Genomic DNA, 14,976 nt, shown 5'->3' with positions numbered 1-14,976 from the left:
AAACTGTTAGAAATCACTTGTGTTTAACGTTCACTGTGATGACTGGCAGCAGGAGCTCAGTGCCGATAGTCCGGTCAGATCTCCTAAGAAATGGGCCATGCGGTACAAACCAGTACAGGACCTCTGAAACATTAAATCACTCTTTGGTGTGGTTATGGCATGTAGTGGTGGTTATGACCCCACACACAACCAAGCACACAGCTACTCCATGCACAAACTATGCAAAACACATTAATAAATAAATAACTTTTTAGTTTATAATTTATCAAACAAAAAACAAGAAATAAAACCAAATTCATCTAGAAAAATTCAGTTTGACCTGTCTATGTGCTTTCATGCTTCTTTAAGACTAAGGTGGTCCTTCTGCCAAAAAACATTGATGATTTTTGTGTGATTTTGTTGTCAGCACATTCAACTTTGTACAGAACAAAGTATTCAATGAGAATATTTCATTCATTCAGATCTAGGATGTTATTTGAGTGTTCCCTTTATTTTTTTGAGCAGTGTATATATATATATATATATATATATATATATATATATATATATATATATATATATACAGTACAGACCAAAAGTTTGGACACACCTTCTCATTCAAAAAGTTGTCTTTATTTTCATCACTATAAATGCCAAGAGTGTGAGTAGAAGTAATGAAAGCAAAAGGTGGCTACTTTGAAGAACCTAGAATATAAGACATATTTTCAGTTGTTTCACAATTTTTGTTCAGTATATAATTCCACATGTGTTAATTCATAGTTTTGATCCCTTCAGTGTGAAGCTACAATATTCATAGTCATGAAAATAAAGAAAACTCTTTGAATGAGAAGCTATGTCCAAACTTTTGGTCTGTACTATAACTAAATGACATGTAAGAGATATGATGTAAAAATGTACAGCCTTTAGAGATAACAAAATCTTAAGACTTTTTATGACTCTTTAAGACCAGGGAGAAACATATATGCAATCTCTTTTAAAAAAGTCAATGCCAAGCGTCCTGCACGGTGTTGGGCTGTGAGCACAACCCCCATTTGTGGAGGTCAGGCCTTCATATCATCCTCGTGGAGTCAGTTTCTAACCGTTTGTGCAGACACATGCACATTTGTGGCCTGCTGGAGGTCATTTTGCAGGGCTCTGGCAGTGCTCCTCCTGTTCCTCCTTGTACAAAGGCGGAGGTACCGGTCCTGCTGCTGGGTTGTTGTCCTCCTACGACCTCCTCCACGTCTCCTGGTGTACTGGCCTGTCTCCTGGTAGCGCCTCCAGGCTCTGGACACTACGCTGACAGACACAGCAAACCCTTCTTGCCACAGCTCGCATTGATGTGCCATCCTGGATGAGCTTCACTACCTGAGCCACTTATGTGGGTTGTAGAGTCCGTCTCATGCTACCACGAGTGTGAAAGCACCACCAACATTCAAAAGTGACCAAAACATCAGCCAGAAAGCATAGGTACCGAAAAGTGGTCTGTGGTCCCCACCTGCAGAACCACTCCTTTATTGAGTGTGTCTTGCTAATCACCAAAGATTTCTCCCTGTTGTCTTTTCCATTTGAACAACATCTGTGAAATTGATTGTCAATCACTGTTGTTTCCTAAGTGGACAGTTTGATTTCACAGACGTTTGATTTACTTGGAATATATATATATATATATATATACACACCACCAGAACATGACTACTGTATGCAGGCAAGTATAATATTATAGATGTGATTAATGTTTAAGGGGTATAACTAATTGTCATATTTTGTGAGCACCATCTTCTAATTTTGCATATTTCTGATTACATCTTAGTGATGTGGTCCAGCCAGCCCTTTAAACCTGATGGATGAAAGAGGCATCACAAACATCTGCAGACCACCTGTGTGATGCTTCGCTCACCATCCAGAAAGACAAACCACAGGTCTCAATTGCAGCATCCCATCCAAGTCTCTGACCTTGTGAGAGATTTAGCCACATCACCAGAGACTTTCTGTTCAGAAAGAAATCTGCCTCTTTGTTCTGTTCAAGAGGTTTTTCCACGAACCGGTCACTCAGGTTGATCCTGCTGTCGCCATTGTAAATATTTGTACATAGTTTTATTGTATGCCTTTTGTCTTGTAATCTTGATCTGTTTGAGTGTTGTTTTTTTCCACATTCTAAATGAAGTTAATGTATTGTTAGGTCAAATGGAAATAAAATACATTGGTGACAAAAACAATATTGAAATTTATTAGAACAGCTTAAAACTTTAAGAAACTATCTGAACAAAATTAATATTATTTCTTATATAGCACTTTTAGAAATATTTTTTATTTGTGTGTGACATGAGAAGTTCTGAACATACTTTATATTTCTCTTTCATATTGTCCCACTTTTGTGTGGCCTGCAAGGGGGTGACCTTCCCCTGTTGGACCATCTTCTCCAGAACTGTCCTAAACAAACAAAAGGAAAGAGGGAAAACCAAAAGAAGTATGTTAATCACAGGATGGATATTTATGAAAGTTAGAAACATAGGAGTTTTTGAAACTGGACAGAAACTGACTGCAAAGAATGTTGTTATTGTACCTCCAAGCCACGGTGGCTGAGTTTTTAGCTCCAGTAAAAATGTGCTCATTCTCACCCCTGAGCTTAATAAACTGGCCCGTCTGCTCCTTTGTCCCTAAAAAAACAAAAACAACAAAAAAAACATCTTGCTTAATATCAGTGTAAAAAAAAGTCTTTTATTTTTATTTTCCATTTGTCTTAATTTGCAGAACATATTAAAATATTTCTACTTAAATGCCTAAAACAAACTCTTTCAAACTTTTCACTTCTTTACTGAGATTTGCTTGCATTTGAAAGTGTATTTCTCTTCAGCTGTACCTGGAATCACGAATTATAATGCTAGCTGAATTATAACTATACTTTTAAAAACACATATAACATATTTCTTCATCAAAAATGAATATTTAAAAGCGTATTTATTCTCAATCAAACTCTCCAGCGATACAGTAAGATTACATAAAATCGTCCATTCATTCAGGTTAACTTTAATATCACCTGTAATGTCAAATCGACTTACATGAACAAATGACACAATACATTAAAATAATACTAGCATAAACTGTTAGAAATCACTTGTGTTTAACGTTCACTGTGATGACTGGCAGCAGGAGCTCAGTGCCGATAGTCCGGTCAGATCTCCAAAGAAATGGGCCATGCGGTACAAACCAGTACAGGACCTCTGAAACATTAAATCACTCTTTGGTGTGGTTATGGCATGTAGTGGTGGTTATGACCCCACACACAACCAAGCACACAGCTACTCCATGCACAAACTATGCAAAACACATTAATAAATAAATAACCTTTTAGTTTATAATTTATCAAACAAAAAACAAGAAATAAAACCAAATTCATCTAGAAAAATTCAGTTTGACCTGATTTTGTTGTCAGCACATTCAACTTTGTACAGAACAAAGTATTCAATGAGAATATTAGAATATTTCATTCGTTCAGATCTAGGATGTTATTTGAGTGTTCCCTTTATTTTTCTGAGCAGTGTATATATATATATATATATATATATATATATATATATATATATATATATATATATATATATATATATACATATATATATATACAGTACAGACCAAAATGTTTGGACACACCTTCTCATTCAAAAAGTTGTCTTTATTTTCATCACTATAAATGCCAAGAGTGTGAGTAGAAGTAATGAAAGCAAAAGGTGGCTACTTTGAAGAACCTAGAATATAAGACATATTTTCAGTTGTTTCACACTTTTTTGTTCAGTATATAATTCCACATGTGTTAATTCATAGTTTTGATGCCTTCAGTGTGAAGCTACAATATTCATAATCATGAAAATAAAGAAAACTCTTTGAATGAGAAGCTATGTCCAAACTTTTGGTCTGTACTGTAACTAAATGACATGTAAGATAAATGATGTAAAAATGTACAGCCTTTAGAGATAACAAAATCTTAAGACTTTTTATGACTCTTTAAGACCAGGGAGAAACATATATGCAATCTCTTTTTAAAAGGTCAATGCCAAGCGTCCTGCACGGTGTTGGGCTGTGAGCACAACCTCCATTTGTGGACGTCGGGCCCTCATATCATCCTCATGGAGTCGGTTTCTAACCGTTTGTGCAGACACATGCACATTTGTGGCCTGCTGGAGGTCATTTTGCAAAATTTTAGTCCATGCGTTGCTATGACCAAATTGAAATGAATGGATGGATGGATGGATGGATGGATGGATGGATGGATGGATGGATGGATGGAAAGTTGACTCATACATTTTAATATCTTGAGGTTTATTGATTAACTCATGTTGTTTAGGTGAACTTCATGACAACTAATGTACTTGGGATCCACCATCAAAGTCCAGCAGATGGCAGCCAACAGCAAAACCCTCTGATGGTCAGATTAGATGGTCAGATGTACAGAGACCTAGCTCAGGCTTCAGGAGGTCAGACTGTTGAAGTCTCTAAAAGTCAGCTGCTTGAGGCCATCGACATTCTTACTGAATCCACCAGCTCCTCTCTGGTATGAAAACAGGTTGTTATTTAGTTTGCTTTCTTACTTTTAAAGATTTCACCTGCCCAGTCACATTCATTATTTTCAGGTAACCCTTCTCCAAGCGACCAGGAACCCTGGAAAAGATCAATATTTTACCTTTTCAGTTGATGAGTCAGTGAGAAACTTGACAATTTACATCACTGGAAGCTATGTTGATTTTACGCTCATCGATCCCTCAGGTCTGTGTCCTTTTAACCTGTTTAATGTGCATTGGTTTTGTTGCTTAAAAGCAGTTGCTCAATAAATTCATTTTACGCAGGGTTCCAATTTTTCCAGTAGTTCAGGGGCCTTTATTACCAAAAGAGCCGTTTTGCTCCCCCTTCCACCAAAGAAAAATAGTCTGGAGCCGCAAAAGATAACACAGCAAATAAACTTTTAAATTTGTATTATTTTTGTTGTTGTTTTGTTACCTGTTATAACAATAGAATTCAAAAGCAGTGGGCATGTATAGGCCTACTTAAAAATAAATGAAACGCAACTACGCGGGTCTTTTAAGTCCTTATATGTGTATAAAATTTAAATAAAACATAGCCCACTTTAATAAAAGAAACATAGTTGCAGCTTAGTTGCTTTAATAAAATAAACATAAAATTAGTAAACGCAAAAATTTCAGTCTGCTGGTTGTACAAACTTCAATTGCTGCTTCAACCAGTTTCTATTTTTTTAGGTGTGGTTCACACTAATGTCAAAACAACAGGATCTTCAATCATTTCATCCCAGATGGTTGGAAACCTTCGAACTTTGAAGCTACTGACATTAGTGGGAGTTTGGAAAATAGCAATAGTGTCAAAAACTGCCTACGGTCTGAAGGTTCTAGGTAAGACTTTGATTGTTAAATGTTACTTAAAGTACCTAATGATTACATCTGTGGTTAAAGAGACTGTAAAAGTAGAGCCAGTTCGGTGTGTAGGCTTTGCTTCGGTCAGCTTCCTTTCATTGAATTTTCTGCATTTGCAGGAGAGAGCCCAATTGACTTCCTCTTTGATTTCATTGAGGAGTCAGAGGGTCCATTTGGAGCCGGTAATAAAAACACAGTTTGGTTATATGCAAAAGTAACTGGATCTATATGTGTATAACCTAAAAGAGTTTTCTTTGAAGGTGGAAATGCCAGTCGCCACGGTGACTGAGGTCACTCTGGTTGAATCTGCAGGTTCAGGTCAGGTTAACAGCACTGTGGAGGCTCTGGGTGGAGGGGAATATGTTGTCCACTTTGACAGGATCCCATCAGTTGAGTTTGTTGTACTTGTGAAGGGGCAAAACGACAATAGTATCTCTAGAGCATCTTCAGGGATCTTCCAAAGGCAGTCCACCACCAGCCTGAGAGCCCTGCTCTCAATGTTGCTGTTGTAAGTAAATAAGAAGTAACATTTTTAAGTTTTTTATATAAATTTGTTTAACTGTACTTGTGTTTTAAATGTGCCTTTTGTATTTTTTGTAGGATAAGTTAGATATAGTGTTGGAGCCAGGAACACCAAGATCAGATTATTTTTCTGTGATGACAACAGGTGAAGGTGGAAGTTTCACCATGCAAGCTACCAATGACCTAAGCTTTACTTTATATTACCCACCCAGTTTATTCCTGGATGCTGGAGGTAGTGCTAATGGTACAGTGAACATCACGGCACCTCCTAACACCCCATCTGGTACTGTCATCACTCTAACTATTGAGGCTCTGGCTCCATCAGGTGCAGACTCTGACTACGCTGTGCTGCATCTAACTGTCCTTCCAACAGTAATGCGTTATTTTTGTTTTTTACGCATTTTAAAATGTCATTGAGGACAAATATTAATGTAACTTTGCTGTCACTCTACCACAGGTTACTGATTTCACTCCGCCAGTGTGTAAACTGCTCAGCCTGAACTCTGACTGCCCTAAAAACTGCAAGCAGTCCATGTGGGACCTCTCTGTCCAGGTGACCGATGGAGTAAACGGGACGGGTGTGGACAGAGTCAGTCTCAGAGAAGGCAGCGGCGCTTTAAACATCAGCATGGCAGCTGGCAATGAGAATGTGACTCTAGTGCCTTATGTAGCTTCCTGCTGCTCACCTGATGTGCAGCTGGTGGCTGTGGATCAAGTTGGCAATGTGGAGATCTGTCGTTACTCTGGTGCATCTTGGTCCTCAAGAGTTGATTACTCGATTTTACTTTGCTTCACATTATTGAGCCTCTCTCTTCAGCCTGAGAATGTGATCATCTGATCATGTTAGAAAATCTGACACATACTAAATACAATCAGGTGGTAGATTGCATATCTAATCCAATACAGTAGAACACTAATGGCAAAGCTCAATTAAATGTAAACTTTGGTTTTGGGAAGGATTTGTTTTTGCTCTTTCAGCAAACTTAGTTACGGTGGCCGACAGGTGCGAATTTGTAGCAAACGGCTAAATGTGCCACATACTATGAAAACTGCAAACACATGAACGATGCAAACTTGAAAACACATGAACACAAAAAACGATATGACAGAAAAATGCTGCAATCAGAAAAAATAGACAGAAGTAAAAGGAATAATCAGAATCAGAATCAGAATCAGAATCAGCTTTATTGCCAAGTACGTGCATACAAACAAAGAATTTGACTGCGGTACACTTTGCTCTTTTGTTTTGTTTTTGCATTACAAAATATACATATTTACAATGTACAATATACACATATATAATACAAATGTGCATTTGCAACATCTGTATGCTGTTGTTCTGTACTTTATTGAATGTTCAACAGAGAAACAGCCTGGGGGAAGAAACTGTCTCTGTGGCGGCTGGTTTTAGTAAACAGTGCTCTGTAGCGGCGGCCTGAAGGTAAAGCTCTGAACAGTTTATGTGCAGGGTGTGTGGGGTCTGCAGAGATTTTAGCAGCTCTTTTCCTGACCCTAGATCTGTATAAGTCCTGGATGGAGGGAAGGTCAGCCCTGATTATTCTCTCTGCAGACCTGATTATTTGTTGCAGTCTGGACCTGTCCTGTTTGGTGGATGAGCCAAACCACACTGAGATGGATGAAGACAGGACAGACTGAATGATGGCAGTGTAAAAGATGACCAGCAGCTCCTGTGGAAGGTTGAACTTCTTGAGTTGCCTCAGGAAGTACAGTCTCTGCTGGGCCTTCTTTCGAACAGTGTCTATGTGTGAATAATCTTGCAAATAGCAAAAACAAGAGCAATTTAAAAAAATCTGAACAAAACAGAAGTGCACCAGATCACTAGGGGAAGTCGGTCACTACAATTACTGATGTAAATAAGCTGTTCTATAATATTGTAAAATATTATGACCAGTTAAAAACAACATGAAGGAAAATGTACAATTTCTTTCTTCTCTCTAAGTTTCTTCTGGGCAATCCCTTTAAGGTCTTTACTGAGGGTCTGGTCCCATATGATTTGGTTGTCGACTCTCCCTAGTGGTCTGGACAATTACAATTGTAAAGATACTAACCTGAGGTTAACTACTGCATAAATATATTTTTAGAAGGTATCTACATATGAAATATAGGTTTCATATGAAAACCAAAGAAACTGTTTTTATTTCTAAAAAAAAAACTATTTTTTAGAGTGGCTTAGGATAACCTAAGCCACTCTAAAGCTAATCCTTTTTGATAAGCTTTATCAAAAAGGAAAGTTTTAAGCCTAGCCTTAAAAGTAGACAGGGTGTCTGCCTCACGGACCAAAATTGGGAGCTGGTTCCACAGGAGAGGAGCCTGATAACTAAAGGATCTGCCTCCCATTCTACTTCTAGAGACTCTAGGAACCACCAGTAAACCTGCAGTCTGAGAACGAAGTGCTCTGTTAGGAACATATGGAACAATCTGATCTCTGATATATGATGAAGCTAGATCATTTACGGCTTTATATGTGAGGAGGAGAATTTTAAATTATATTCTGGATTTAACAGGGAGCCAATGAAGGAAAGCTAAAATAGGAGAAATACCGCCAGCGTGAATAACAATCTTACTGTATTTATGTTTATCCTTAGCCAGCAGTTTCAGGTAGGATTTTATGTTGCCCGTTCTGGCCCCTGGCAGACATTTGACTATGGTCGCTGGTGTCTCTAGTGCCACGTTTCTGACAATGTAGCTGCCAATTACCAGAGATGGCTTCTCAGCGGGTGTGTCGTTGAGCGGGGAAAATCTGTTAGAAACGCAGATGGGTTGGTGGTGACCTGTGGACTGGGATCTAGGACTATGTTTCTACATACCGTCACAAAGCCGACCTGAGGCCCCGGCTGCGCGGGCTCTGCTGAAGGACTGCTACGGGGAGCAGCCCGCGGTGGCTCCGTGCTGGCTAGGGGGCCTCGGCTATCTGCTGGTTTTTCAACACCTCGTAGCTGGGCCTCCAATTCCGACACCCTCGCCTCCAAAGCTACAAAAATGCTACATTTGTTACACGTACCATTATCACTAAAGGAGGCAGAGGAGTAACTGAACATCTGACACAGAGAGCAGGAGAGAGGAGGAGACTCGGAGAGAAACAGCAGAACGGGTAGCCATGGTGGAGCTAAAGCTTACGCTAAGCTAGCGACCCCTTACCACTACTAGAAAAACCGTGTAAGACACTGAGAGTCCCCAAACGTTAAAAGTAACAACAGAAAGTATGTGTTTTAACGTGCTTATGTACAGGTGTTGAACAATGAAATTGAAACACCTGGTTTTAGACCACAATAATTTATTAGTATGGTGTAGGGCCTCCTTTTGCGGCCAATACAGCATCAATTCGTCTTGGGAACGACATATACAAGTCCTGCACAGTGGTCAGACGGATTTTAAGCCATTCTTCTTTGTTAGGGTTTTTATGACTTTTTATATTGTTTATCACTTGTGTCTGCTCTAAGTGCTTTCTTCCCCCACATGCCATAGACAAAGAGATAAGAGAGAAGGGTGAGTTATGCTATTATCAGCAACATCTAGGGACTGGCACCAATCCTCACTCCTTTCTCTAAAATCAAGACACATGAACCCTAACCTTTCACACACACACACACACACACACACACACACACACACACACACACACCCACACATACACACACACACACACACACACCTTGAATGTTGTTTGAACCTGTGTGTGACCAAGCATGTATAAATAAAGAGGGAGGAGTGTTAATACTTTGTAGTTTTGCACTGCAGAGTGTGACCTGCCCTTGCCGCAAGTATAACTGACTCTATGTCGTTCCTTACCTCTGAGTTGACTAAATAATACCTATCATTAATTTGGTCCTTCGAGCCGGATATTATAAGAACTAAACTGATTTTATCTTTCTTTGCAGTGACTGGCGGATCTCCGGGAACAGCCTGACGTCGAGTTAAGCGCTGCCGCACAGCCGCATCTAGGCCTGGTGGCTGAAAGTCCCGGTGTGTGACGTTCGCATCTGGCCGGTGGATTATTTTCTTGCTCGGCACCGGGTGACTCTGGAGGTCCGACAGAGTCACCTAGAAGTCAACTCCGAGGTGAGATAGTTTTAAAATACAATACATGAGATAAGAGTAAGCGCTATATAAATGAAAGAAGAAAAGTACTTTAAAGTCGTTTGGTAGTGTGTCGAAGCAAGGACACTGCATTGGAAAGGTTTTATTTCGCCGCAAAGAAATAGTGATAAATTTAGCTAGTTATCTCGCCGTAAAGAGATTAAAAACGACTAGGCGTCGTAAAGTGAACTGGATAATTTGGTTGGTAACATTCCGCCGGAAGGGAATGAAATTAAGTGTTGAATAATAAAGAGAGCTCATAAACTAAGCTAGGTCGACCATACATATTGCTGAAGGGACATAAATATGTTAAAATACTAACTGTGTGACTGTGCTGTTTTGTGTGTTTGGAAGACTAAGCATTTTGGAAGAATCTTAGTAGGATTCTGCTGGTCTTGTGTTTTCTTTTGCCCAGAATAGAAAGACGTATTGGTGATTCTTGGAGATAAAGGTCTGGTTTAATCCCAGAAAATTAACACCGCTGTGAATTAGTCGCAGTAGAAGGGCGTGTTAATGTCCTCTCCTTGAATTTCATGCCAGTGAATTTCTATTTGGGACATTTATAGTATTGTGAACTAAAATTAAACATAATGGGGAAGAAACAAAGTAAACTAATTAACTTAGAAGGAGATGTAAAGTTTATGGAGAATTATGTAAAAGGAGCAGGTATGATCTGCCACAGATGGAATAAAAAACATGGTTTCTTGGGTAAACTAAATATTAACGATGTCTTAAAACTACAAGGAGATTTAAAATTAGAAATACTGAATACCAAGAAACCAACTAAAAAGGAACAGAGAAAGGTTGAGTATAAATTCTCAGACAAATGGCTGGAACAAAGTAAGTTAAGAAACATGCAGAGGCGAAATAAGGAGGAGAAGCAACAGGAGAAGCTGACAGCTGCAGTCTTGGTGCGCCCACATGAGGAAACAGTGGTCGCATCCAGACAGCGAGGTGTTCGGCCCCCTGCCGTGCAGGAAGCAGGACAGGAGGCTGGAGCACAACAAATTGGAGGAGAGATGGAAGGAGCTGTAGCAGTTCCTACAACTCCTATAAGTAAGCAAGAAAAATGAAGTAATCCTTTTAAACCAGAAGAACAGAGCTCTTCTAGTGAGTCCTGGTCTCCTAATTCCTGGTGGGACACAGGAGTGCGAACTAGGAGTAAAGATAAGAAAACAATTTCTAGCATGTACCCAGGCGAAGCCTTGATGGCTCACGAACAGAAATTTCATCCATCTGAAATAAATTTAGAGGGAGACACATTCCCTCTAGTTGAGGTAGCAAATCCAAATATAGGTGACGCTAATCACCGACAGCCGCCAACTATTCTAGTATATAGACCATGGACACAGGAAGACAGAACTGCTGCTTTAAAAGGTATCCCATCGATACAAGAAGGCGTGGAAGAATTTCTAGAAGCTATTACAGAACTCATAGGAAGCTTTCATCTTAATGGCAGAGAGATGCTCCAGTGTTTTACCCAGCTGTTTGGTCATCGCTGGTGCAGAGTAGCAGGAGGTTTCACTGGATGCGATGATAATGGTGACATATTGGCACATAATTCACTAGATTTAAGGGACGCCTTACGCTTACTCTTTGAAAGAATTCGAAGAGTTTATATACAGACAGCAGATTATGGTAAAATCTCACAATGCAAACAGAAGGAGGAAGAGGACCCACAAGATTTCTTGGATAGGGTGAGACGTGTTTTTAGAGCAAACTCTGCTATACCATATGATGAAGCAGAGGCAGGAGCCTATCAGCAACAGTTGAAGAGAGCCTTTTTGCAAGGCCTTAAAATTGAACTCAGACGGTATATAGATAAACACTGGGTTCATCAAAATACAGGAACTGTTACACAACCTTTAGAGTATGCGCAGCACGCTCATAAAACACAGAGAGATAGGAAGACAGATACGTTTGGAATGCAAGACAGTTTAATGGCTTTGCATCGCTCAGGGGCAAGCGGGCAAAGAGGACGGAGGGGATTTAGAGGTCACGGAGGAGGAGGAGGAGGGCCACGGCACAGTTACACACAGAGCAATGTGTGTCTGAGGTGTGGAAAAATAGGGCATTATGCTAGAGAATGTAGGACAATTTTACAAAACCCTGGCGCAAGAGATGAAAACTGCTGGATCTGCAATGAGCCAGGACATTTTGCAAGAGAATGTAATGAAAAGCGGGTGTATAACCCCAACTCTACCCAGAATTGACAATTACAGCCACAGCCCCCACCTCCTCCCCCACTAGCAGAGAGAAACAGTAGTGAAATGAAAGAAGTTGATATACAAGCAGCACTGGAACTTATAGCACTGAGTAGGACGCAAGATTTGCCATATAAAAACATAATAATAAATGGCAAAGTATATAGCTGTTTGTGTGATACAGGGGCATGTAGAACTGTGCTAACTAAACCTCCACCCGGAGTAAAATATTCTAACACCGCAGTGCATGTTAGATCAGCAGCTGGCACATCAGAGGTACATTACCTAAGTGCACCAGTAACAATAACAGAACCGGAGACAAAACTTACTTGTCAGGCTCCCGTTCTGATAAGTCAAAAATGCCCAGTAAACCTGTTGGGAAGAGATCTTAGGCAAAAGTTGCATATAAATATAGTATCAACAGAAACAGGTATGAAAGCTGTAGTGGAAGAAGATGCCCTAGACCTGAATGAACTCTCACAGCCACATTATTACTGGTCCCTCGATCTAGGCCCCACACCAACAACTCGAGAACTGCTGAGGAGAACCAGAGAAAAACAAACCTCCCAGGGGGCACAGTACATGCCAGATATTGAGCTCCATGTGACCATGAGATATAAAAATACTGCAGGGCCAGATTATCAGTATGATACTGTTTTTCCCAGAGAAAATAATCAGACTGTTACCATACAGCACCTGTATGTTGACCCCAAAACAGGGAAATCATCCACCTCAATCATACTGCCAGGAAGACAGCTTCAACAGTTTAAAGGCAGTACACCTCATCTGTCATTAACTAAACCTGTGGGGGGTCAGTGGAAAGAATTAGAAAACTTTATACAGCGTGCTGAAAGAGGGAGATATGAGGCATTAACAAGCTCTGACTGGAAAGTAGATCCTAACACAGGAATCTGGAAACTCACTCTAGGGTGGATAGTCAAAGTTCATCCAAAGACACATTTGGATGAGGCAAAGTGACAAATACAGGGCCTAGCTGAAAGCAAAGAGAGCAACAGGCACCCTGCCTTAGCTGCTGTCCCACCTGAACTGTGGTCCCGAACATCGACTGATGTAGGACTTATAAAGGGGTTTCCACCATATAAGGTTAAATTAATATCTGAAGAACTGCCAGTAGTTCGCCAGTACCCCTTAAAGCCAGAAGCTGAAGAGGGTATTAAGCCAGTAATACAGGACATGTTGAAGTCAGGAATATTAAGGGAAGCACCTGATGCTACATGCAACACACCTAACTTTCCAGTGCAGAAAGCCAGCACAGGAAAGTGGAGGATGGTTCAGGATCTTAGACCGATAAATAAAATAGTGTGACATGCGATTCCAGACGTCCCAAATCCACATACATTACTGCATTCATTAACTCCAGATAAAAAATATTTCTCAGTGGTAGATCTTAGCAATGCTTTCTTTACAGTACCACTGCATGAAGAGTCACAGCATTTATTTGGCTTTCAGTTTAAAGGGAAAAAATACACTTACACCAGACTACCACAAGGCTTCAGTGAAAGCCCACATGTATATACACAAGCCTTAAGATACTCTATGAGCACCTGTGAGGTGCCTGAACATAGTCAAGTCCTGTTGTATGTAGATGATATTCACATAGCTTCAGAGACTCAACAACACTGTGAGGAAGCTACCATAACAGTTTTGAAACATCTCTACCAGACGGGGCACAAAGCCTCCAGGGATAAACTGCAGTTTTGCAAGGAGAAATCTAGGTAGCTATCCAGCTACCTGCAAAGATAGCACTTTGTAAATGTAAAGCGCATCAATCTGAGGAAACCATGGAAACAAAGGGGAACACCTTTGCTGATATTTCTGCTAAAATAGCTTCGAGACTTCCCCTCACTTTGAAAATGTCAGATCTCCTATTTATAGATACAGATGTGCTGAAAGATTCACAACAATCTGCACCAGCTGCAGAAGTTAAATCTTGGCTGAATAGAGGGGCCATAAAGAAAGATGACATTTATTATTTGGGAAATAAGCCAATATTACCAAAGAATTTATACAAGATGGCGGCCCATGCGACACACGGGGTTTCCCATGTGTCGAGCGGGGGGATGGTACACTTAGTAAATCTACGTTCCCATACCATAAATTTTTCTGACTATGCAAAAAACTTTTGTAGATCATGTATTATCTGCTGCAAACATAATCCACAGGGAAACATGAGACCCAAAAGAGGTCAGTTCCCAGCAGCTATTCATCCTTTTCACACGATACACATGGATTTCATAGAGTTATCATGGTCAGGGGGAAAGAAATATTGTTTAGTGGTTATAGATGCATTTTCGAAGTGGGTTGAAATGTACCCTGCCAAACACTGTGATGCGTCACAGTGGCGAAGAGTTTAGTGACCCATTTCTTCCCTAAATATGGTATCCCACAAATCATAAGATCAGATAATGGAACTCATTTTGTAAATAATGTAATAGAACTGTGCTCTAAAGAATTAGGGTTTCAATTAAAAAATCATTGTTCTTACCACCCACAATCTGCTGGGCTGGTTGAACGAACAAATGGAACAATAAAAAATAGATTAAGGAAAACAATGGAAGAAACAGGGAGGCCATGGCCTGAATGTCTATCTCTGGTTAAATTATGGATGAGAATAACTCCAAATCAAACTGATCTCACTCCATTTGAAATAGTACATGGAAGACCTTTTCCATTGCCATCAGAAATGGATGACATAGGAAAAGCACAGCAGGAAACATCATTAGCTGAAT

The 14,976-nt window shown here is 39.9% G+C and overlaps 1 protein-coding gene across 2 annotated transcripts; it reads left to right on the top strand.

Annotated features, from left to right (window-relative positions):
• The first annotated feature begins 5,297 nt into the window (after positions 1 to 5,297).
• On the top strand, positions 5,298 to 7,051 carry LOC124876959. 2 transcript variants are annotated; one of them, XM_047380029.1, is made up of 5 exons: positions 5,298 to 5,381; positions 5,522 to 5,584; positions 5,663 to 5,910; positions 6,137 to 6,296; positions 6,382 to 7,051. In XM_047380029.1, exons 3-5 carry the CDS (start codon positions 5,669 to 5,671, stop codon positions 6,760 to 6,762), a joined length of 783 nt encoding a protein of 260 aa, XP_047235985.1. In that variant the 5' UTR covers positions 5,298 to 5,381; positions 5,522 to 5,584; positions 5,663 to 5,668; the 3' UTR covers positions 6,763 to 7,051. The 2 variants fall into 2 exon arrangements, 1 of the variants encoding a protein (XP_047235985.1); XR_007040415.1 differs by lacking the exon at positions 6,382 to 7,051 and having other exon boundaries at positions 6,003 to 6,137.
• The last annotated feature ends 7,925 nt before the right edge of the window (positions 7,052 to 14,976 follow it).

Source organism: Girardinichthys multiradiatus, chromosome 11, assembly GCF_021462225.1.
Source record: "Girardinichthys multiradiatus isolate DD_20200921_A chromosome 11, DD_fGirMul_XY1, whole genome shotgun sequence".
NCBI classification, from domain to species: Eukaryota; Metazoa; Chordata; class Actinopteri; order Cyprinodontiformes; family Goodeidae; genus Girardinichthys; species Girardinichthys multiradiatus.
The sequence above is the reverse complement of the archived record's forward strand: the minus strand, read 5'-3'. Positions and strand labels throughout refer to the sequence as shown.

What these genes read in the sequence shown, in the direction of transcription:
- LOC124876959 (XM_047380029.1), top strand. Translation starts at nt 5,669, where the DNA reads ATGCCAGTCGCCACGGTGACTGAGGTCACTCTGGTTGAATCTGCAGGT. An exon ending in CTGCTCTCAATGTTGCTGTT is followed by an intron (nt 5,911 to 6,136) that starts GTAAGTAAATAA and finishes TTACCCACCCAG; the next exon opens with TTTATTCCTGGATGCTGGAG. An exon ending in ATCTAACTGTCCTTCCAACA is followed by an intron (nt 6,297 to 6,381) that starts GTAATGCGTTAT and finishes ACTCTACCACAG; the next exon opens with GTTACTGATTTCACTCCGCC.